This window comes from Ornithodoros turicata, chromosome 2 (genome assembly GCF_037126465.1).
Source record: "Ornithodoros turicata isolate Travis chromosome 2, ASM3712646v1, whole genome shotgun sequence".
NCBI classification, from domain to species: domain Eukaryota; kingdom Metazoa; phylum Arthropoda; class Arachnida; order Ixodida; family Argasidae; genus Ornithodoros; species Ornithodoros turicata.
Window position 1 is genome coordinate 122,780,550 of NC_088202.1, and position 23,200 is coordinate 122,803,749.

A 23,200-nucleotide genomic window follows, 5' to 3' on the forward strand; every position below is an offset into this window, starting at 1 on the left:
CGCCAAATGCATTTTCTTTTCAACTTCCCAACGCATGCGACCATATATTCCTTGGAGATCTGTCGCGGGAGATGCGAGATCTGTGTCGCAACAATATCCTTGCGCCGTATCTCAACTGCAGAGATCGATTCCTTTCTTCAGGCTAGGGGAAACAACTATTCCGCTGCTCCAACACCTCACGGTTTATGTAGCAATACCGGGAGCATATTTGTTCAGCGATTTTGTGTGTTCCTTCCTGGAAATGGGAAACTAGTACCGCCGGCGCTCATGCCCATTTCGTGCCTCCTTGTGGCATCCTTCACTGTCGCGTCGGCAGCCGTAGTGTTTGGAATCGGGATATCCCGAATCCCATAATCCCGGCAGTTGTTTATATCCCAAAATCTCGGGATTTACTCGAAAAGATTCCGGGATATCTGAATTTTTTTTTTTTCTCACTCGGTGCTTGATGTACTGGAGTAATCCCGGAGCATTCTCAAAAACATTCCGGGATTTCAGGTCCTCAGTGGAGTAGTGCAGAGCTACTGTTGGCGTAGTCGCGACTCGGAACTGCGGAATAATTACGAATTGTTTCATTTCTAGCACATATTTGAATTGTCTACAGTTCTTTGCCCTATAGCTGCATCCGAAGTACCTAGCGTACGCATATTTCCTTCGTTACGCTGTGCAATGAGCGGACTTTAGACTGTTGACGCATTTGATACACGCACAGGACCTCCATACACCTCGCATTGTGCTTTCGAGGGCTATCGTCGGTGTCGAACGGCATGTGTGTGTGGTGTCGTACTCGTGAAAAGCAGAAAAACGAGACAGAAAAAAAAAGCTTGTTATCACCAGGGATCGGAACCGGAACTGAACCCGAACCGAAAACCGGAAAAAACCGTTATTTTCTGACGAACCCGAACCGAACCGAACCCGAACAGTTTTTTTGCTTGTCCTGAGCCGAACCGGAACTGAACCGAAAAAAATTGATACGGTTACCGGTTCGGGAATCGGTTCAGAGGTGAATTAATTGTACTACTGACCGACCTTTTTTTTTTCTCACCTGAAACGGTGATCTCACACCTTTCTCTTACAATCGTGTACGGTGAGCGTAAGCTTGCTTGCATGTAGCAAAATTACTGCCCGTGGACCGGTTCAACCGAGGCCGAAAAAAGTAACTGTTCCAATCCCTGTAAATGCCCCGACCGCTGACAGATTTTTTTTTTGGCTGTGTATGTGCGGGGGTGGGGTGGGGGTTCTCCCAGAGCCGAACCCGAACCGAACCGATATACCTGAACCGGTTCAAGCTGATAATTTCGGTTCAGCGGAGCTAAACCCGAACCGAACCAATATGCCTGAACCCGAACCCGAACCGGACCGAAAAAAATACCGGTTCCGATCCCTGGTTATCACAGGGCCGGTTTATTTTCTACGTTGACCGCACGAAGGAAGAATAGCGATTTCCCGCAGATGTCAAGCGATCCAACCAGCGTGTGGATTTACTTACTGCGTGCCGAAGATAGGCTGGACGCCAAGAGCTGGAGTCACTGGCTTAGCCAGGGGGGCCGGGGGGAGCGTTTTGGCTGTTCCAATTCCTCCTGAAATGGTACCTCTGGTATTGCGTTTGGGAGAATGAAACGAGGGAGAATCCTACTCTCCCGTTTAATGTCCCCATAGAACCTATCCCGAAATATTTTTTTTACGCCGCACGCAGGAGATGTAGCAAAATACTGAAAACGGGCCGCCTCTACGGAAGATCCAGATAAATTGAAAGAATATATTGGCCTGGTTGGTAAGATAGCATGTAGGAGCGACCAGAAGCGACGAGACAGACACAAATGAAGTCTCACACGTGCATATCGATTCCGCATAACCGTCGGTCTCAACGTAACATGAAGCATTCACTTGGCAAATACATATGTCATCTAAAGCTTCGATAGCCAGCCTTTTCCATCAACATTAAGCAGCGTGGGCCATTAATTTCCCCTTGGTTGTTTGGTTTGGATGCTTCGAGCGAGCGGGCAAGTGAGCGAGTGAGTGAGTGAGTGAGTATCAATTCATTCAGTGCTTCCACGCGTCAAGCGTCCTGGAACAGCTGGTCGTACCAGTGCAACCTACGTTTCTACTTTTTTCTTTCCATTTCTATTCTATTCTGTTGAGCGAGTATCTGAATTATAGAAAAGTCAAGAACTAAAAAGTGTATATTAGGTAACTAAGTAACTCCAAGTAACCCGTTACTTTTCCAAAGTAGATTAGGAGCTCAAGTTTATTTCTCCATTACCTGTAACTTCGTTAGTTTCGTTCCATTTTCATCGTTACATTTTTTGCACAGTAACTTTCCTTTAACGAGTTCCTTTTGTCGAGTAACTTCCCCATCTCTGAGTTTTGCATTTCGAAGCTTGATTTCGTTCAGCATTAAATAAATCGAGCCGCATTACATACATTGCGCACGAAGCCATAGAGACCATTATTTGAGGGGACCCTAAAAAAGCATTATGAAATGTTGCCGCATACTAAAATGACTCTGACAAAATGACTGATTCTCACGACTCTTTTGACATGTGGAGGCAGACTGCTGAGGAGGCACGCCATGCACACACACAAATAAAACCCACACAGGAAACGTCAAAGATACTGCACAAATGCTGCGTATGCATGCTGTCTCGTTGTTATCTCAATCCCAGGCTTGAGAATATGACACGGGATTCCCATGATGAAACTATCTGACAAAGCAGAACAACACTAGGCAGGAGCACAAAGGTCATGCGAACATATAGTCCGAGCTCTAAAATAAAACACGACGTAGCGAAAGAACCTGAAAAGCCGACCCACATTGTGCGTATTTTGGCCCGTGAAACGCTCCGCGAAAACAGCGCGCGTAAGACGCAGAAGCTGAATACGCAGACCAAACCACATGCTCTCTAAATAAGAGGCACTGCCTGAACACGAGAAACCGCGAGCCAGCTTGAAACACCGCTGCTCAATCCGCGCGATACGCGGCCGGTCTTCGGGTCGAGTGGCTACTGCACATGCGCCATTCTTCTGCGCAGCGTGAAATTCAAATCCCTCTTGACGTGCTGCTTGAAAAACAGATTCTGTGCTTGAAATTTTACGCTGAGCGTGACACGCAACGTGCGTCGTGTCTGTCGACAAGATGTTGTTTATATGTATTGTGAATAGACTGCTTCAGAAAATCCCAGAATGCTTAGCGCCGCTTTGAACTGTGGGAGCTTACTAATAGGAAAGAAACGGGTGGCCTCCGAACTGTTTACGGTTTCTCCCCTGCCGGTCCGTTGTCCACGACGTGACAAGGTCAGCGAAAGCGAAACTTGAAGGATTATTCTTAGTTCACCCACTCAGTAAGCGCCCAGGATGCAATGCGTGCGCCAGGAGTACTGGGATGTTCTGAAATCGTCTATTAGATATGGTGTTGGGATATTACATGTGTTGAAAGTATTGTTGAAACACGGGAGCTGAGAGTGGGTGAAAATCTGGAAGCAGATGGTGTACCACGCCGTGCTGAAGCGTGATGTTACGTTAATTGTTTTTATTTTATATGTCCGGCAAGAAGAGACCGAAACCCCGTTGAACCCGGCCGAGGACGGTTTATTGTGGGGGAGATAAACATTGCTTCCACCACCCTGCGTCAGTGATTTCCGGCACACGTCAAAAGACCACAGGGGGTGGAAATTATCAGCATTGCCACCCTGCGGCACGTGCAATATGCCGCAATACCATATATAGAAAAACCTTACGTGTAACGTCACGGCACCACCACCACCGTTACATTAGACAGTTATAGAAAAGTGGGCAAAATGACTCAAAAGCATAATCTGTCAACACGCATTCGGGATAGGACATAGAACACGGATAATGTAAAGCAATCAGACTAAAGAGAAATAAGAACATTTATCATAATTTATCATAAACAAGCTTGTGTCAGAATTGGTCAAAAATCTACTGTCGTGGATTTTCGTTTTGGACACTGTACTTCTTTCTGCGCGCGTTGTTTGCAGGGTGAAGCGGTATCGGGGACACTGCATCTAACGTGTCATTTGAGAGTTTTAGCCAGTGCTGTACCCGCTACCAAACAGAGGTTACGGAACTCTGCTACCCGCTACTCCACAAAAAGTAGCGCAATATTAGCGTCCAAATTTGAAAAAAAGTAACGTGATACCGCTACCAAATAAAAGTAACGTAAATACCATGCCGCTACTCTTCCGCCCTCATCTAGGCATCTTGTTGCCAAACGTGTCTAAAGACGGGGCAGTGTTTATGTTCTCTCACATTGCCAGAGGGGGTATATGTTTATTAGCAAAGAAAAAGGGGAGGGGAGGGAAAGGGTAGCCTGCACTACGGCTGCTTGCCGCATAGCCAGCATGCAGCATAAAGTATACCCCTACTTACAGACAAGATACGTTATTTCACATTGGTCTTGAGCTTGAGATGATGCGCATTTATATGTGCATTTAATAGTTTTCCCGTCGCAATGTTTCCAACAGAAGACTTCCTTTTCTGCAATAACGGTATTTTGTTCAAGATATCCTCGAATCCCAAGCTGGAATTTTTCTGTCTGCTTACTGTTGACGGATTGATCGGTTTTCCCTGTGGTCAAGTGGCGCAACTGCCATCAAGATCGACCACTCATCGAGTCATAAGTGGCTACCATGTGTTAAAAGGATCAAACGAATTACACAGTGTTTGCTGATCCTTTCCCCAGGCGGGACAACGCCTCCAAGAATAATAGACCACTTTCTCGAGTGCCGCTGGGATACTGCACCAAAGCTTAGGTCTCACAGGTATTAGAAGTTACTTCTGTTGCCTACCTACTTCTTCCATTCTTCCAGCCACGAGACAGCTTCTCCTAGAATGCGCTTGACTATACGAAAAACTCAATATGCTTCAATATGCTTTTTGCGGGAGTACGAGTTCCTCAGGAAGGGTCTACCCGTGTGAGATTTCCTCCGTACTGAAATATTTGCAAAAAAAAAATAATAATAATAATAAGGTACTGGTGGTGGTGCTGGCGAAAGGGCTATCAACCACTGTAAACAATCAATTGTTTTGAAGTCATGGCGAATTCGCGTGGTCACTCCCTGGCAGATTTTTTCGCCATATTCCGCAAGGTTGCAAGGTTGCCGCATCTTATCCACTCTGCAAGATAATGTTACGTACAGACATGTGCCCGTTCCCAACATACAAAAGTAACGAGTTCTCTTTACCCACAAGTAACGAGTTACGTTTACGTTACCGCCGCGTAGTTAAAGGAGCCAATAAACAGGTCGTCATTTGCCTTGAACTGTTTATTAATGAGGAATTGTAGTTCAGAAGAAGCTGATACTCGAAATTTACATCAGTGATCTTCGTTCTCTTTCGTGTGAAGACGTCTGCTGCCGACTGTAAGTCTAGTGCAATAGGGGTGGACGGGTAGGTAGAAGGCCTTGAACAGACTTGTGCAACTAAAGAACATTGATAAGACACGTACCGTTCACCCCTATTGCACTCGACTCTCAGTACATTGTGCTGCTTGGGAAAAGTCACCGGTTTTCGCGCCACCGACTACCAACGATTCCCCAAAACAAACGAGGGGCTGCGTCATAATTTAGGACGCTCAGAAGCTTAGCAGAGACAAGAAAACTAGAAAAGGCTAGAAGTCGAAACACGTTTTTTAGCCATAGCACAATTGATGCCCATTCTAGGGAAGGAGCGATGGTCGGAGATTACGGAAACAAGAGATAAGACAATGGCCTTTGTTTAAGACGATTCAGCACGTCAACAACACATCCAGCGATGGGCAGCAATAATACTTTGAGTCATACGTGCACGCATTGCGCACCACGGAGTGCCAAAATATGCTCCCCCGCGCTGAAGAAAAGGAACGAATAACATCAGTAACGCGTTACCAATTTTTGTAACTGATTCCGTTACTATTACCATTTTTTAAAAAAGTAACTGAATCGTTACTTCATCGCCAAAATAAGGTAACCGTTACCAAGTAACGGGTTTCTTGTAAAGAGTTAAGCACAACTCTGGTTGCGTATAATGTCCGGTACGTAATGGATGAGAAACCGGGGCGGCGAAAGGGAGGATATAATTCGCTCTGACCACTATGATACGCATGCTCCGGTGCCGCCGAGTGCACGCACAGCTGACTGCGATTCTACAATCACATTAACCTGCTTGAAAGGCTGTTCAAACCCGCAGTTCCAATTCCTCCTGCGTGTGAGCAAACACACGTCTCGAAGAAACGAAGCGCGCATCCGTTTACTCTGAAGCTTGCGAAATGGTCCCGTGCGCTTCGCCCTTCGGTTTGCGTTACATACGTCTGCGGAGTATGACGAAATGGTCACTCGAGCGTACGACGCTGTAATGCCGGAAAAGTATAGGAATTCTATTTGCATCCCTACATATTCGTGTTCATGTACTGCATGTTGCTACTACATGCTGTACTACGTGTGCATGTTGCAGTAAATGTACTGCAACAAGTTAGCATGGTGTAGGGTTGCCACCCGGCCGGTTATTATAGTTGCTTGGGACCGTGCTGCCGTGTGAAAGTTTCCACGAAAGGCGTTTCACGGAAGAATTTCAGAAAATTCTCGAGCTTCTCGAAAGAACATGGAACAGAGTGAGCTCCGCTGTCAGAAAGTCAAAAAGTCAGGAAAAGTGTGGCAGCGGGCATACAGTGTGCGACCAGTATGGGAGAACAGAACAACAACAACAACTTAATTAGGGGATGATTGATGGGGAGTTTCACCGTCGGGGGCGATACTCTACCCCATTGCTGGTGGTGATGCGGGAAATGAAATAATGAGCCCCTTCATAATAAGGATGGAAGCCCTGTGGTATCCAGAAAGGTGAAAAGAGCCTTGAACCTTGCGAAGCGTTGCGAAGTCTTGCGAAGAGAGCCTTGCGCAGTGTCTATCTTGTGCGTATGTGTGAAGGGGGGTAGAGGGTAGGAACGCTGTGGAGGTGTGTGACACACATATCTGCTTGCCTGTCGGCTCACTTCTGGGTGGGCTGCGGTGTAAGAGTTTGAGAGGTGTTACGGGTGTGTGAAGGCGCCGGAAAAATCCTCGGAGTAGCGAACAAGAGAGGCCAAGCCGTATACGGCAGTTTCCTGGAGAGCAGCCATCTTGCTTGACGTCACCCGGTCGCCATTACAGCAGTGCTGGGGCGTCATGGACGCGCCCGGTGTTATTGCGCCGAAACCAACGTATAGGGGAGGTAACAAGTAACGAAAGTAAGGCGCAAGAGAGTAAGCCGCTGCGGTGTAGCGTAACGGTTAGCGTACCGCACTGGTAATTCGCTTTTCCGGTAGTCAAGCAGTGGAGCTTTGACTGCTGCCGCTCCCTGGCTTTCTCGACGTCTGCCATATTTCAGTTGAAGAGGCTGGCACGAGCAATGATGTCCCTCAGCGCATTTTTGCCGTATTGTAAGCGCTGTAGGTTACAGCACCATGCAACGGCAAGAGATATAGTAGGGGCAGCGCACGTTCCGACCAGTATCACATGACAGAAACCAATGGAGATATTTCGTGCGGAAACCATATAAATGCCAGACTGTCTTTGTTTGTTACAGGTATCACAGGGACAGTAAGGATTAACGAAAACGGAGACCGAGATGCTGATTATTCTATTCTGGACATGGATCCTGTCACAAAAGAATTTCAAGTAAGGCGGACCCGCTGCAGCTCACTTTGGATGTTCCTACAGTGATTATTACATGTTCTCCGCCCCCTTGATAAAGTTAGTTTGTCCCTAATAAGTTATCTTATGTCGTTTCCTTAACACTGTACACACAGGGAAGCACTTAGACAAAATATTAGTAGATGAGAGAGGGGAAATCGAGCCGTCCAATGACAGCATATGGTGGAAAATAATCTTCAAGGCACGAGCCACCAATATTTTGAACAGGGGCTGTCGTTCTACAGGGCACAGTGGTCCAGACATGACGTCATATACAGGACAGCGCTCGTTCCACGTCAGAGGGACGCCTGCAACGGAGATTATTGGAGTAGGTGCTCGAGTAGGTGCTGATCTCCTCGCCAGACCACCCAGTTTGTGGCACAGATGGGCAGCTGACGGCGAAGGTCATATCCTCCCTGCGATCCCAATGCGCGCGGTTTTCGTTTCGGCTCATTTGCACAGAGATTCTGAAATCAGAAATGAGAAATTCTCAACGTACATGTTTGTCACGGGATTTTTAAAATATCGAATGACTTTCAACAAGAATAGCCTCCCATTCTGCTCTCGTGTTTTTCGGAAAGCACCTAACTAAATAATTAATGAACTGTAGGTAATTATTCATCCAGTAGTTGCGTACTCTCTTCGGCAGGATGTCCGCCTAGCCGTATAACTCACCTTCAAAACGGTATCTACTCTCGTAACTGTTTTATATTTCAAAAAATCGGTAATGAATCTGTAACACCCTACATAATACCTGGTGTGCTAACACGTCGTCTAATAATGATATAGTATTGATCAGACAGAAAAGTAGCGAGGCGTAGGGCTTTATGCACATTGGTGGGGACGAAATAAGGATGAAAAATAGAAAAGCGAAAAAGCCATAAGAACGCCTTAGCATTATTAGGAAGTATCAAGGATCATAATAGACATTAAAAAGTAGCAATAAAAACGAAGTTACAAGCGTTCTTAAGCTGACGAGATCTATCGCAGTCTTGAATATGCCTTCCATCATCAGGTAGTGGCCAACTACTTCGGAGTAAATAAGAGTTTCAGCGACGTCCCTGGCAGAGCAATTCACTGGGCCGGAGGGAAGGCCATACCCCCTCCAGACACACCTCGATGCGGCTTCGACGGCTCAGGCTGCCCGGACGAAGGTACGATATATAGATTCATCTACTTGTTTGCTTGAATTATCGCGGACGAACGCTCCGCTAAATCAGCAATGCAAACACTGTTGAGCGAAGACATAGAGGTAGGGCAAACACCTAGGGTAGATGAGAGCGATGTGAATTGGAACGCAAGTATGCGAGACGATCGTGGTACATTACGGCGTACGTTATTCAGGTATTAGAGAACAATTTTCCTTACAAACAAACAAATTCACAATAATTTGAAGCATAGAGCTTCACGCCAGCGCATACAGGCTGATGAAATGATGACTGTTATAGTATTCTACGAAACGGGATTCTTTGAAAACTTAAATAAAATCAAAAGCGCGAAAAAAAAAAATGTCAGGCAGGCACAGTAGTGTGAGAATTCCCGCCACTCAAGAATCGATCAATACAGAATACCCCATCGATATCTTCCGTAAGGTTTATCCTGCCGCTTCTCGCCCCTTGCTCTGCCCGCTTGTTAACAATTTGCTCAGCTTATGCTGGAAAGCAGACCGACACACAATCATTCAGCTTTTCCGAACATAACAAGTGTTATCTCCAAAATATTGCATGCGTTAGTTGCCATCAGGAAGCGAATCCGCGAAGTCATGCACAAGTGTACGAAGTTTGGGTTGTTGGTATCTTGACATATTGTTGAATGCAGCAATAAACAACACAAGGAAGACACGCACCACAGCCTGATTTACCATTTGTATAGAGTTCGCTCGAAATGTAACCAAAAGAGGCACCTTGAAATCATACGTATCGATGTGATATTTACATGTACTGTCATCAACGTTGAACTTTTCATCACGAAGTACTACCGATAATTTTCGAGATAGGTATGGTACTGAAAAGGGCGACTTCTAGGTTGCAGGACAGAGGGTGTAGGTGCTAAGGAGGAGACACGCCCAACTATATTATCCTTTATCCTTATATATTATCCTTATCATTCTCTTCCAGAGCTTCCAAAATATGCCATCGTGAGCGGGGTACTCAGTGGACTCGTCGTGATTCTCTGCCTGGCGTTTTTCTTCATTTATAGGTAAGAATGTTTTCTTATCACTATCAGAGTACTGTAGTCGTCACGTTAACTAAAATGGGAGCAAGTGTATTTATTATTATCTCGAGCCCCACCTGAGTAATTCAGTTGGTTCACCAAGAACCCAACTCTATATATTCTTTTCCGGAAATATTTAACGCCAAAAAACATTCAGCCAGCCGCCTCTTGGCGATAGGTATCAACGTATAGTCCATGTCCAGCTATTGTGGTGTATGTACACTTGATGTGATGTACAGAAAGGAGAGTATTCCTGGTTAGATAAGCGCACTCAATATCGGTTGTTATGCACTGAATAACAATGAACTTTGACGTGATTTTGTCCCATTACTATGAAGACATACCTTTCGGGCTATGGTCCGCAGTAAAACAAGAGGACATTTGTTGTTTGCAAGGTATTTTTGCCTAGATAATGGAGAGTTTATGTTCGCCGTGAGCATACTACGTTTCCTTTTCCGTTTACGATTCAAGTTTGTTCACAGCGACGATAGAAAGAGTTTGAGGAAAATGATCGTTGCTTCACGCGCTCGCTACGTGCCCGTATCATGAAGGGCACAGCCATCTGACAGTAGAGACAGAAAAGAAAAAAGAACTACTATTTCCGATTTACAGATTCCGCGATCCACCAGCATTTAGCAAAGCTTTCAAAAGGACTTTCGCACCTGCACTTCACCGTAGAAGGTATAAGTCGTCGTCGTCGTCGACTGTGAATCTCTTGCGGAGATATGGCGCTCATTCCCGGAACCTGTGACCTTTCGTTGTTGTCAGTCCCCATTACCATCGAAGAATTCGGTAAAGAGAAACCGTTTCAGCTACCGTGTGGCGTAGATAGAACGGAAATGAACTACCGAAATAGCTGTGCCGATTCAACTCGTTTCCGCAGTATTTGTGATGTATATTGAAATAAAAAAAATGTCGTTTTGGCATGAGGTGCCTGTACAAATTCAAGGTCTTTGCTCCACCATTGCCTTTTGCGTTCGCTGAATCGACGCTGCCTAGGCGCACAGCGACGTTTGACGACAGGAAAGTTAATCCTGGGGTTAAGTTAATCATATGGTGTTATTCGCAGGTCCTACAACGACGCTAACGCTATTTTACCAGATGTGTGTGAATAACTTTCCCGTCGACAAACGTCGTGCCTAGGCGGCGTTGATTCAATGAATGCAAATGGCAAGGGAGGAGCAAGTGACTTTTTATGCATTTCAAACATCGCAGCTCCACATTTCAATTGCGCACCTCAAGTATCCATGCTAATTTCTTTCCCGCCAATATACTGAAGCACTTCGTCGATGGCCAGCTGCATCATCTCCAGACGCTTTCAGTCGATCGAAGGGTACGATGCCCGTTCTCTCTCTCTTTTTAAAGTCATCTTCTGTGATTCATCTCATCATTCTTTCACCGTTTGTTAGTCATCTTTTTTTGTCATCTTTGTCTTTAATCTACCTCATCCTTCTTTCATCATCTGGTAGTTTTTCGTTTTTCCCTACTTTTTTCTTTTTCTTTATTTCTTATTTCTTAATTTTCTTTATTTATTTATTTCTTATTCCTTCCTATTTCTTTCTTTCTTTAATTCTTATCTTTTCTTTTTATTTATTTATTATTTCTGGAATAGCAAGCCGACGTCCCGTTTGGCTGACCTTTCCCAGTTTTTTTTTCCCTTTTCGTCTAATAAACGTATCCCCCCCCCCCCCCGTTCTCTCGAGGGATCATGGCAGTGCTTGGGAGCATACATTCGCTATGTGGCACCGCCTACTGATCCCAATTTTGCGGGTTAGGTGCCGGCCGAGTACATCAGCAACTTGGCGGCAGGCTACAAGTTCCTTAGACATGCCGTTTTCTTCGAGGGACATTAAGAAGTGCCGTATGCAACGATTTCGTCACACGTTAAAAAAAAAAAGAAGAAGAGAACCTCTGGTGGGCAAAATTAATCCACGGACCGGCCACTTCGATCATGATCATTGTTGTTTCGCGACGTAAACTCACGAATTTTGCATGATGAACTAGAACTGGGAACAGGACAGAGCGAAGGGACGACAGGACAGGTGCTAGACTTCTAACAAAATAATTTATTGGCAACATAATACTGTCTTCAAACGCCACACTCACACGGCTAATACGTCAGCACATACATACGGGACAAGGCGATGGATGATGAGTGCGAGGATGACGTATAAGGCCTTGAGAGTAATATTTAAAGACAGTATTACGTTGCCAATAAATTCTTTTGTTGGAAGTCTGGCACTTGTCCTGTCGTCTCCACTCTGTCGCGTTCCCAGTGCTAGTTCATCATGCAAGATGAACACTTTGATGTCACGAATTATGGCTTTCATATAGCAATTTCGTGGGATGTCCTCTGCGCCCTCTCAGTTGTCGTGTGCTCAGTGCTTAGAGAGTTGCACCACTCCGATGGGACCGCAACAGGAAACTTGCAAGAAAATGGAACACCTTCCTTGAAAGCGCTCAAAACGTGTTCGACTGTGTCAAAAAAAAGTGATAATAATGTGTTGGACCCTGTATCAAAAAGCTCAAGGAGGTGTATTGACGGTTGTAACGAAATGCTTGCCACAAGGGGGCGTTCGTTCGGAGCCGGTGCAACAGTCCTTCTTGTGGCCTGAGCATCCGTTGGGGAATGTGGGACAACATGAGGGAGTTAGGTGAAATGGGCCATCCGCCTTCGAGCTTCAACGCGCAAAGCCAGCTATGAAAACAACCCTGTACCGCACATACGCACAGACAGTGGGAAAGGCGGCCCGAGCAAGGAGCCGCCTTGGACTTGTATAGACAACTGTACGCCAACTACATAGTTCCCCTGCCATGAGCACCGCGAAGGGTCCAGCTAAGAATGGTCACGGCATCATCGCAAGCTGCCCATACGATACCTCCGCAAGACTCACTCGTGAGCAAGCTTACTCATGCTCAGTGGAATGAGCTGAGCATGAGTGAGTAAATCGAGAGCTCAGCTGGAGGTGGGCGGACATGAGTGAGTGAGAGTGAGTGAGCAAGCGGAGAGCTGAGACGAGAATGATTGAGCACGAGTGAGTGCAAAGCGGGAGGCGACTGAGCGCGAGTGCGCAAACTGAGAGCTGAGCTGAGTTGAGCGGATAACGAAAGACTCCAGATTATTGCTGGGGCTGTGCAGACCAGCCGGACAATGAACACTAAGTAGGTCCGTCCCCACACTATAATCCTAAAAATCACATTAGCCCATTAAGTCCCTTTCGATATTCTGAACAGTTACAACGACTTAGCGTACTAGCAAAGGTCACTTCCATGGCCAGAGCAGCTGCTAAACGGAAGAAAATGCACGCAGCGGCTGCGAACTTTACGAGCTCCTTCTGGCGTTTTGTGACGTCAGATCGTCCAAGCACTTCTATTGGCCGCACAGAATCGTCTGCTACGGCGTGGGAGCAAGGCGACTGGTCGATTCATCTGCTTCAGATGCCGGACGAGAAATACAATCGCGAAAAGGAAGGAAGCAAGAAAAAAGAAGGCGCGCGCATCACTACTTAGCGGACGACGTGACATCGCAGTCTTGGCAGCCAAGGAAAACTTTTGATGTCCCGCTCTCTAAAACGCTCTCTTCTGCTCCAGGTTTGCACGCTGCACTTCTGTTTTTTTTTTTTTTTTTTGGTGCGAATAAGTCTCCCAGGGCTTGTAACCTTATTTTCTTCGCACCTGAAATTTCTTTTAGCCCTTCCACGCGTCTTGAACGAGCACAACCATACGTACTTAGCTACACTCGTGGATGACTTTGCCTTACTGGCATTGATTTGAAAGCCAAGGGCTGTGGGAGAAAAGGACACACTTTTTCAATAATTCTCATTTAGCATTTTGACACAGGGCTTTATCACGAAGCCACTAATGTCAGCATCCTCTGGCTGACGTAATAATCGCACGGTATTAAGCGTGAATCCAGTTACTTGCCGCTTACCGCTGTATCTGAACGTCAACGAAATATTTAAAATTTAATGGAGTGAAACAGCGGTGCGACGCTTAAAGGGGCACTAAAATGCAAAAACAACTTGCTCTCAAATAAAAGTTTCAATTAGTATAATGCAAGCAAAATTAGTTCACACAACGCTACCGTTTAGAAGAATAATGCAATGAAAACAGAGGCAGAGCCGTCCGTGGCGGCAACGAGTGAGATCCCCAGGAGGCAAGGGTTGGCGGTATCCAATGAGACAACGGGAGAAGCACGCATATATACCTATCGTGGCCGTGTGGATTTGGAACGGGTGCGATCGTAGTGTTTCGTATATGCGCGACATGATGTGCACTGCTGCATTTTCCAATAGCGATTCACTGAATTGTAGCCCACAGCAGTTATCGAGAATCTTCTACTGACAACATTTATCTTCGCGTCCTTCAGACAGCGACGCCAGTCCGCATAGCAACGCGCACTGTATTTTCCACCGGAACTGCTCCATGACGTGGCACGCGCGTGCACACGCAGCATCGACTAAAAACACCGATGCACGAGCTGAAACGACGTTCACTGCCTAGAGCCGAAGCAAGAAAGAGCCCGGTATAATTTAGATTGTAGCTCCGTAACCGAATCAAAGTTTTGAATTATGATAACAAGTACGGAATTAACATAGCGTGGAACGGAAGTTGAAGTGAACCTGTTTTTGCATTTTAGCGCCCCTTTAATACTTATCTCCCAGACATTCGTGTTCAGCAAGTCTATCCGCGGAACAAGATGAAAAAGCTCCTTATAAGGAGTAACATGGATGGAGTGATACGTTGTGACGTGTTTTGGTATCGCAGGGTCAAGTGTAAACGCATTATACCAGAGTTTTATGCAAATACAAGCATGAAGCAGCACCATGTTATCACGGCATTATTATGGCACGCATGAACGTGCGGAAACGTGATCGTTCCACAATGAAAGACAGAAAAACTACGTTCCGTACAACAACGTTTCGTAGAGTCAAAGTATAGAAGGTATACTGTTTCACTGAACGTTGGCGCAATCAGAAAACGAGATTTGTTTCCTAGTGAAATCGATTTTAGTGGCTTTCGCTATGCTCGCAGTTCTCAATGCCTTGACGACGAGTACTTTTAGCACAATGAGTGCTTGTCTTCATGATGTTACATAGCCCCGTGCCTCTGTATAGTGCAGCTAGATGCGGCGGTGTTTCCACTTTCCAGGGGGTAATGCGAGCAGTCTCAATGCAGTCGGCAGCACGTTGCACGAGAGGGGAAGGGAAAAGTCCGTTGCTTCTTGGATGGGCCGACGTGCTCGTGTGTCGTCCAGCTTGCTGAAGTTTAGCTAAGCCTCCCATTGGACGCTGCTGAGTAGGGCAGTTCATTATGAAGCTCCCTTCCGTTTCTGTTTCGTCACTGCGGCGGCATCTGATTTGGTATGGCCGATCTTGAAGCGGGTGCGTGTATAGGAAGTGTATGCGAACGGGAAGGTTGTTTGTTGAAGTTGCCCACAACTGGACAATGTCACGTGGCATACGGCACGTTCATGGCACACGCAAATTGTATTAGACAAGGATGAAGCATGTGTGACACACAGAAGATATGGAACGCTCGGTGCGCGACATTTTGAACAATAGAAATCGATAAAGCACGAAATGGTCTGAGGTAATTTTATAAATACGTTTAAGAGAAATGCTACTGCATACTGCTACGACGACTGGATCGTATGTCACACAGCAGCTGATGTAAACTCCACAGTTTTTTGCATTTATATTGGTGGGGCAGAGTCCCGTATTGTGATCTCATCGCACGTTTTGTTCCTCGGCCGTGGTTGGTGCACAAGTGGTGCCCTTTCTCCCCAACAGGTGGCGCCGTGGTCAGTACGCTGTAACCCCGTCCCGGAAGCACCGAAATGAGTCCTGCCCCGCCGTTAGCCCAGCTGAGGGAGTCCTCGTCCACTACGCGTGCACAGACAACCACCTTTCTCCGTCCCCGGCTAAGACAGCACCGCCTTACGCTGCAAGACAGGCGTCGCCGGCCCACGTGCACCCCTTTTCACACTGACCTTCATGCAACGCAATCCAACATTGTGAAACATTTTCCAGCACTACAAGAGCAACACACCACATAGCCACACATAATTAACGCACGCGATCACTAACGATATCATCGGCATAATGATTGGGCAGCTTTGGGTACATTTGCAAGTGTGATTACTGTAACGCACAAGAGAAGTAGTCACTATGTAAGCCCACATTTCATAACGATATTCACTTTGTCCAATCCGTGATGCGCTTCCACGGAGTTGCTGAGTTTTGCGCTTATCGCTTCTCTAAACTCAGTCTGACTGAAGTAGATGCGTCACTCCTTAACACTAGAAAGCCAGACGCCTGCACCCTCCAAAGTCGCAAAACACCAGATAAGTGACGTAATGTCACCAAGAAAGAGGAAACGAAGGGGAAGGAAACTGCGCCGGGAAGAAAAACACATTGACTCTCATGCAGATAGCCTCTCTAAAAAGAAGAAATACATAAACTGATGACCAGGTACAATGAAGGAACTGTTTCCATAGTATAGAAACAGTTCGTCTTGGTGTTGCTGACCCCCCCCCCCCCCTAGCTTGAACGCAGCAAAACATCTGCTCTGTGTACTGTTCACTAAGCAATTTCTGAACCGTATAGATTCTATACGGTCTATGCTAAGCTATGCGATTCTAAGGTAAGGGTGGGAGGGAAGTCAGCAAGACCAGTACGTGTGGTCCCTCTCCGCGTACTTACGCATAAGCCGATAGGCTAAGGTATCTAAACTATGCACGCAATAATTTCACAGCTTAGCCTAGAATTCATGACCCCACTAACGATATCTGCAGTGTCTAGACTCTAGAGCATGTTTTGAATACCAACCTCAGTTCAGGAATGGGCTCACTCTAAGCCCTTGGATAACCCCGTTGTACCCGACGACACATTATGCATCGTTTCACGATGATGCCTATACATAAGCTTCAGTGAATCCACAACAGCCACAAATTGCTCCCTGGGAATCGCACCATGTGTCGTTCGATCAGCCAATCAATAACACGCACAGACGTCTTACATACATGTAAGTATACAGCAAACGAGGTATGGACGACAATAATGGGGAAAGCAACAGAAATGTCGTTTAGTAAAGGTTAAATACTTATAAAAGGACTGTTGAAGTTACGAATATCGGCGTTGTTGCAGAGGCTCCGCCGCAACGTGGACATTAATAGGCAGTTTCAGAATCGGATAGCCAAGCACTTTGGGGTACGCGAAGAAAGAAGGGGTTGCAGCCAAAAAGCGGTTTCCGCGCAGTGCTCTTTAGCGGCCTCAACGCGCTTGGGGGGGGGGGGGGGGGGGGGGGGGGGCTATCGAAAGAAAGAAAAAATATATGAAAGAGAGGGCGGTCTGGCGCGCATGGGTGCCGGATTCTGAAGCCGTGTAATATTAACTTCGTCGTCTCGTTGCTAGAGCGCTTCACCACATTAATAAATAATTTTGTTACTTTCCCTACTATATTTTTGTCCAGGTTTCATCCATACTATACTCGTAGCACTTCGTAGCACTCCGTGATGTGACACTTTTTTAAATGTTACATCGCACGGGCATCGGGTAAATGTTCCGTGATGAGGAAAAATGACAGTATCGTCTAATGGCATTCAGGTCTCGAATGCCATTGTTTACGAAGCTTGTGCCACACGTCAGAGTCGTGTTCATTTAAAGGAAAAGTTGCGTCATCTTTAACTAGATCCCATCTCGATTTCAAAACATGTTTTACCTGGTATGATAATGACAAGCCGAGCCAAGCTTTTTATATGTGATGGCCTGGTGACAATCAATGCGACCAAATCAAAGTTGGACATGCCATCGTAATGGCAGGGGGACCGTTGATTATGGTGTCATAAAAAGAAGTACCATAAAGGAGAAGACCGCGAAATAGAGAAGTGGTGGTGGAAGGAAGGCTAATGACGACGGCGACGATGATGATAATGAGAGGTGTAGGACGAAGGTGTAGGCCCAACTGAGGGAACGAAAATTTTCCTTCCCAATAGGAAGGAGCTTCCTTTATGAGACAAACGCATGCAAGTTACTGCATTTATGCAAATAATGTTAATTTAGTAGCGAAGTGGAGTGCATAACACAATGAAATAAAAGATACATAAACGGGCGACCGCCGAGAACAGCCCGCTTCACAACAGGAGGGGTGCTCAAACTTTGCATTAAAATACAAATACCTCATAGACAATAATAGTTGCCAAGAATCGGTACGATATCGATACGTAATCATTTCATTATATGACAATGCACAACGGTAATACCTCGGTGTATTAGGCGAGAAATACTGATACGTTTAACTGTAAAACGCGGTAACGTAAAAGGGCGCACGAGTTAAATAATTAAGAAAACTTCATTTGTGAAGAGGAATGCAAAGCGTTCAAGTAAAATATATGTTACGATAACGCTCACTTGATCACACCTGGTATGCAAGGATGCCCAGACATTATTTAATGACAGACAATACGTTTATAAGTAAATTTAAAAAATGCGGAGAAATTGAATTACCAATGACAGGCAATGTTGAGCATGCCTTCTATGCCTTCTCTCTGCTGTGCACCAGCTACTCCAGTGAAAATAATGTTACCGTAATGCAATCGTTCGCGGCATCGTCAAGGTAAACAAGCGTCCGCAGGAGGGTAAGAGCTGTTGCATTGGTAGGAATATAGGATATGCGTTATTTCTGCCCAGGAGTACGGAAGAACAGATTGTAGACGGTTCCAGAGGAAGGCTGAGAAGAAGGTGGATGGATATTACGCGCGAGGGTTTGAGAAGGGTTCGACTGAAGTTGGAAAGACTTGATAGGGACGTCAACAGCGTATGAGCTAGATACGACGCGGAAGAAAATCATGTTACCAACATCGACCACAAACCATGATTGATCGACCATGATTGATGAGGGACATTATCGATGAAAAAAGGAGAGAAATGTCGTCGAAAATTGGGCCGCAGACCACAGCGCAATTGCCGACAAGAGCTACTGACTAAGATGTTCAAGTATATTGGACGCGTTAACGCTCGAAGCAAGCGTGAATCAGTGGATGGAACGCAAGTAAGTCTCGAGTAGCCTTCATCCCTGAGGTAACTGGTGCGTATTGAGTTCCGGGCAGGGAATTGTGGCGAAATACCAAGTGAGCATGTAAAACGGGACCCCATATTGGTGACATATCGTCTGTGTATCGTTAAGCTGTAAAATTCGATGAAGAATACTGATGACAGTTCTTACGTAAGAAAACTCAAGATATTACACCTCCTAGAGTACTATGAGGCTCGAAAAGTAAGGCTCGAGGCGTAAAGTAGTGAGGCTTGACCGTATCGAAATGAAACCCGTCTTACAATAGCACTTTAATATTGTGTACTTTTATATCCATACTAATACATGTACATTCGATGAATAATATTGCCTGGCTCTGGGTCTGGGTCACACACTCACACTCGTGATTAATTAATTAGCAGTGTGTATTTCAACCTGGAAAGCTCTCCGACATTTGTTCTAACGCGACAATTCGAATGTGTGCTACGCCACTGCATATAATAACGTTTCGCAAAAGTAGGATTAGTTGTTAAAAAAAAAGACTCACAATTGCGTCATGTCACCTATAAATCATTCGCTGTAAATACCACTACAGTGCTGAGGGACATCGTGCGAATGATTTGGGTGTGTGGCTCGCTGCCTACTCTACGATGTTGGTAACTCATGTTGCCGACAGCGCTGTGCAGTTAGGAGGTAAATGGGCAATGCCTAACAAGCGAAAAAAAAAAAAACATTTTTGAGGCATTCGGACTTTACCCCATGTGCAAGGCGGTAGCATGCTACCCGTAAACCGATAAGCATGTAACGTGAATGATAGTGCAAATAACGTTATAGTGCTGGGTGGCGTAGTGTTTCACACATAATTTATTATGGGCATCTACTGAATGCCATTCAGTTTCTACAGATTCGATACGCTGAGGCAGTGAACTGGCCCGATTTCGCCAGCTTCCGCTTGCCGCTAGGGCGTCTTACCGATGAGAAAATACACCGCTCGCGTGTTCCGTAAACTTTTGTCGGGACCTGTACATGAGCATCAATGGAGCAAGACATTGGAAGTATCCGGGAAAGCTTACATGCATCGTGTACAGGCGTCGCCACCCTTAACCGTAGCGCGGGAGCGCGTGGCCTGCTTGCATGCCAGCGCCGTCTTGTGTCGATGATGGGGCGTGCTGGGGTGGAGACTCAGGGGCCCTGGTGCACAAGCGCCCCCTCTCGACAGGGGCACGGCAAGCACGCACGGACCACCTACTCGGTTAGCTATCTGCAGACACTTCAGCGATAAGAAAATCAGTATACGAGCAAAAATATCAATGTTTCTTTGGCATATTTGCATCCACACAAACACGTTACCAAATCTTTCCTCAGCACCATGAAACAAAAACAAAAAAATCTGTGATAACACATATCATAGTGAACAGAATGCTCAGAGCAAACATGGGTGAGCCTACAGTGTTTGCATATGTCTCAAACTTATTTCAGAATATTGTGCCCCTCAAGCTCGCCCTTCCGCAAACCGGCATTTAGATAAAGCGTGGTAGATAACGCACACGCGCGGTTATTGTGCCTGTTTTGCGAAGGCGTAAGGTGATACTATCCAGAAGGTGATCCATTCGTACCATGCCGATTACCCTGAGCTCAACCGATCGAGAGGGGGCGCTCGTGTACCAATGTCTTAGAGCCTCCACCCCAGCATCGACGCAAGGCGGCGCTGGCATGCAAGCAGGCCACGCGCTCCCGCGCTACGGTTAAGGGTGGCGACGCCTGTACGAGCTATGGTTGGCCACAACTGAGAGTTGCCTAGTGCACATCACGACACTGGTCACGTACCTTGAAGTTATGGGCCCGGAGACGAAAATCCTGGGGATATCCCTGATGACACGTGTTGTTAAAGTAACACCGTTCACAACACAAGCGTACTGTACACTTTGCTGTTCACACTGACTCAGTGATGCCCACTATTACAGCCGTTTCCAGCTCGAACGTAGTCTGCACACAAGCGAGGTTACTACTTGCACCTTCCACGCACAAACAGAGCGCTTGACAGAGTATCACGACTTTGGAAGTGGAACGCCCCTTGGCATGAGCGTTCCACCTCTTGCGCATGCGTAACACCACGGGCACCTAGATGACAGTCTACGTGCGCAGGCGCCTTGGAAGAGATTGGCTTCCACATGTTGGAACCCTTATCAACAATACGTGATTACAGAGTAAACGCTTCGAATTTGGCGTTTTGCTGCGCCGTCACTGTCGTGTCATCGTCAGCTTTCCTTTCTGGTGGTTGCTGCAATTTGTGGACGATTCTCTGTCATGATGATTACTCCATTGTAATGCGTAAGAAGGTTAAACGCCACGAAAGAAAAAAAAAAGAGAGGAGGAATATTTATGTCGTACTCGGACCTTTATGGCTGTTCTTGCGGGTACGAATAAATATTATTGTACAATATCGTCACGACACGTTGCCTTGTAAAAGATTCATAGAAATATTTAACCACGTGCGCTGCAGTCAAGTGTGCTGTGCGCTGTGTCTATATGTCCTCATAAGGGCCTTGCATGACAACAGCTACAAACGGCAATAGGCCACAAACGTGCAACACATTTACAATCAGAATCATTCCGTCTTGTTATGGTAGCACAGCCCTCTTTTCACGACACTCAACGGCGACTAGCGTTCACAGATGCAATAGGCATTGCCTTATTTTGGGAATACATACGTGTTGCGTAAGCGTCATTTCCTTTCCTTTCTTTTTGCTTTTTTGGTACGGCAGCGCATTTCACTTTACAAGCTCATTCCATACCTTTTACCTCTCTGCTCGTCATGTATTCATTTTGTCCGCCTTCCTGCAACAGCATGCCGTCCCTATTCGTGGTAGACACCGTCCGATAGCCACGTCGCCGTCGTTATGGCAAAAAGCGACGATATATGAAAGCTAAGGCTCCGTTACCCGACGTTTGCGGGACCACGTGTCCAAACCAGGACACCGAAAAAAAAAGAAGAAAGAAAAATGAAACGCTTATATTGGGGGTTCTTTGCAGACTGTGCAGCTGTGAAATTAATTAACCGCACTATCTAGGCAAACAGAAGCTGTTTTATATGGTTGATTGCTTCATATTCGTTAATACCTGCTAAAAGCATGAATGTTAGCAGAAAGAATTAGTGTAACCCGTTTTGCGCTGATGATGTACTAGTGGCACAACCCTAGAGCTGAGTGTTCTGGATTTTAGCTTCATAGTTTGGTGCCGTATCATCTTCTAACACGTTTGCAGAATACTGCGTTTCACGCAGTATTCTAGAATATAAATTTCAACGTTGGTTTGCACTGAAATGCACGAGTCATAATACTGTTGGAGGAACACAGTGCTCTGTGCTGAAATGCGGAACAATTTCGTCGTCTTGTTGATTGGTTGCTTTGCCTTGTACTCTTAAGCATGACCAATAAATGTGTTCCGTCCCACGGCCTAGTCTGCTTACGTTTCGTGCTTCGGAGTCTGCGCATTCTCATTCCACTGGGAAGGAGCGAATAATTTTAAAGGTAAATCGTCGAGAACTAGGATGCATAAATATTGTTGTGACAGTCACTGATCTCATCTGCAGCTTCGCATCGTCATCAACATTACTTTCTTTTTTTTTTTTAATTCCGTGTTAGCGCCGTGAAGGAACTGTGGATATGAGCTGCGTATATATGTGGACAGATGGAGAGAGGACAGCAGGAAGGAGTGGTGGACGGGAGGTTAGTATGCGTCCTAGGCCAACTTCAGAGGGAACTGTGCCGACATTCGTCTAGAAAGTCTTCGGAGAACCCATGGAAGCGCTCAAGTAGTACAGCCGGTGGTAGGATTCGAACCCACCGTCTCCCTGTCTTCAGCACTACCCCGGCTACCACTAACGAGCGGGACATCTTAATGCGCTCGGCCATGCCGCTGGTAACATTATTGACATCGTTAGCCCGTGAGTAACATCCCCATTTGGCGGTGGGACAACGCAATAAACACCGCCTTGAAATCCACCTTCGCCCCACGTCTACCGTAGCATCTCCACTAAGGCAAGGGGGTACGGGACAGGATGAGAGTAAGCTGGACTGCACAATCAATCTCGAACACGTTATATCGAACTGTCGCCATTCTATTTCATAACACTGTATCATTGGGCGATTCACATATTGCAATGCCTGACATGGAGGCAGGACGAGACCAGTACACGTCGCTTGTCACGAGAATGTGATCTCGTTATTATTCTGTCCCGGTCCAAAGCCGTCATCCAGATTAGACATCTGGCACCCAATGTTTTCTTC

At 46.1% G+C, this 23,200-nt stretch overlaps 1 protein-coding gene and 1 long non-coding RNA gene across 2 annotated transcripts in view; one reads left to right on the forward strand and one right to left on the reverse strand.

Moving 5' to 3' along the window:
- The window catches only part of LOC135386026 (atrial natriuretic peptide receptor 1-like), a 299,570-nt gene that overhangs the window by 240,667 nt on the left and 35,703 nt on the right, over positions 1 to 23,200 (forward strand). Inside the window, exons 5-7 of the mRNA XM_064615737.1 lie at positions 7,558 to 7,649; positions 8,680 to 8,818; positions 9,782 to 9,863. Of these exons, the coding sequence (XP_064471807.1) occupies positions 7,558 to 7,649; positions 8,680 to 8,818; positions 9,782 to 9,863 (313 nt within the window). The remainder of the gene's footprint in view (positions 1 to 7,557; positions 7,650 to 8,679; positions 8,819 to 9,781; positions 9,864 to 23,200) is intronic.
- On the reverse strand, positions 7,594 to 21,047 carry LOC135386027 (uncharacterized). The gene is made up of 2 exons (XR_010420563.1): positions 20,739 to 21,047; positions 7,594 to 8,131 (listed from the first exon to the last, which is right to left on the reverse strand). It is a non-coding gene; the product is annotated as an uncharacterized LOC135386027 (long non-coding RNA).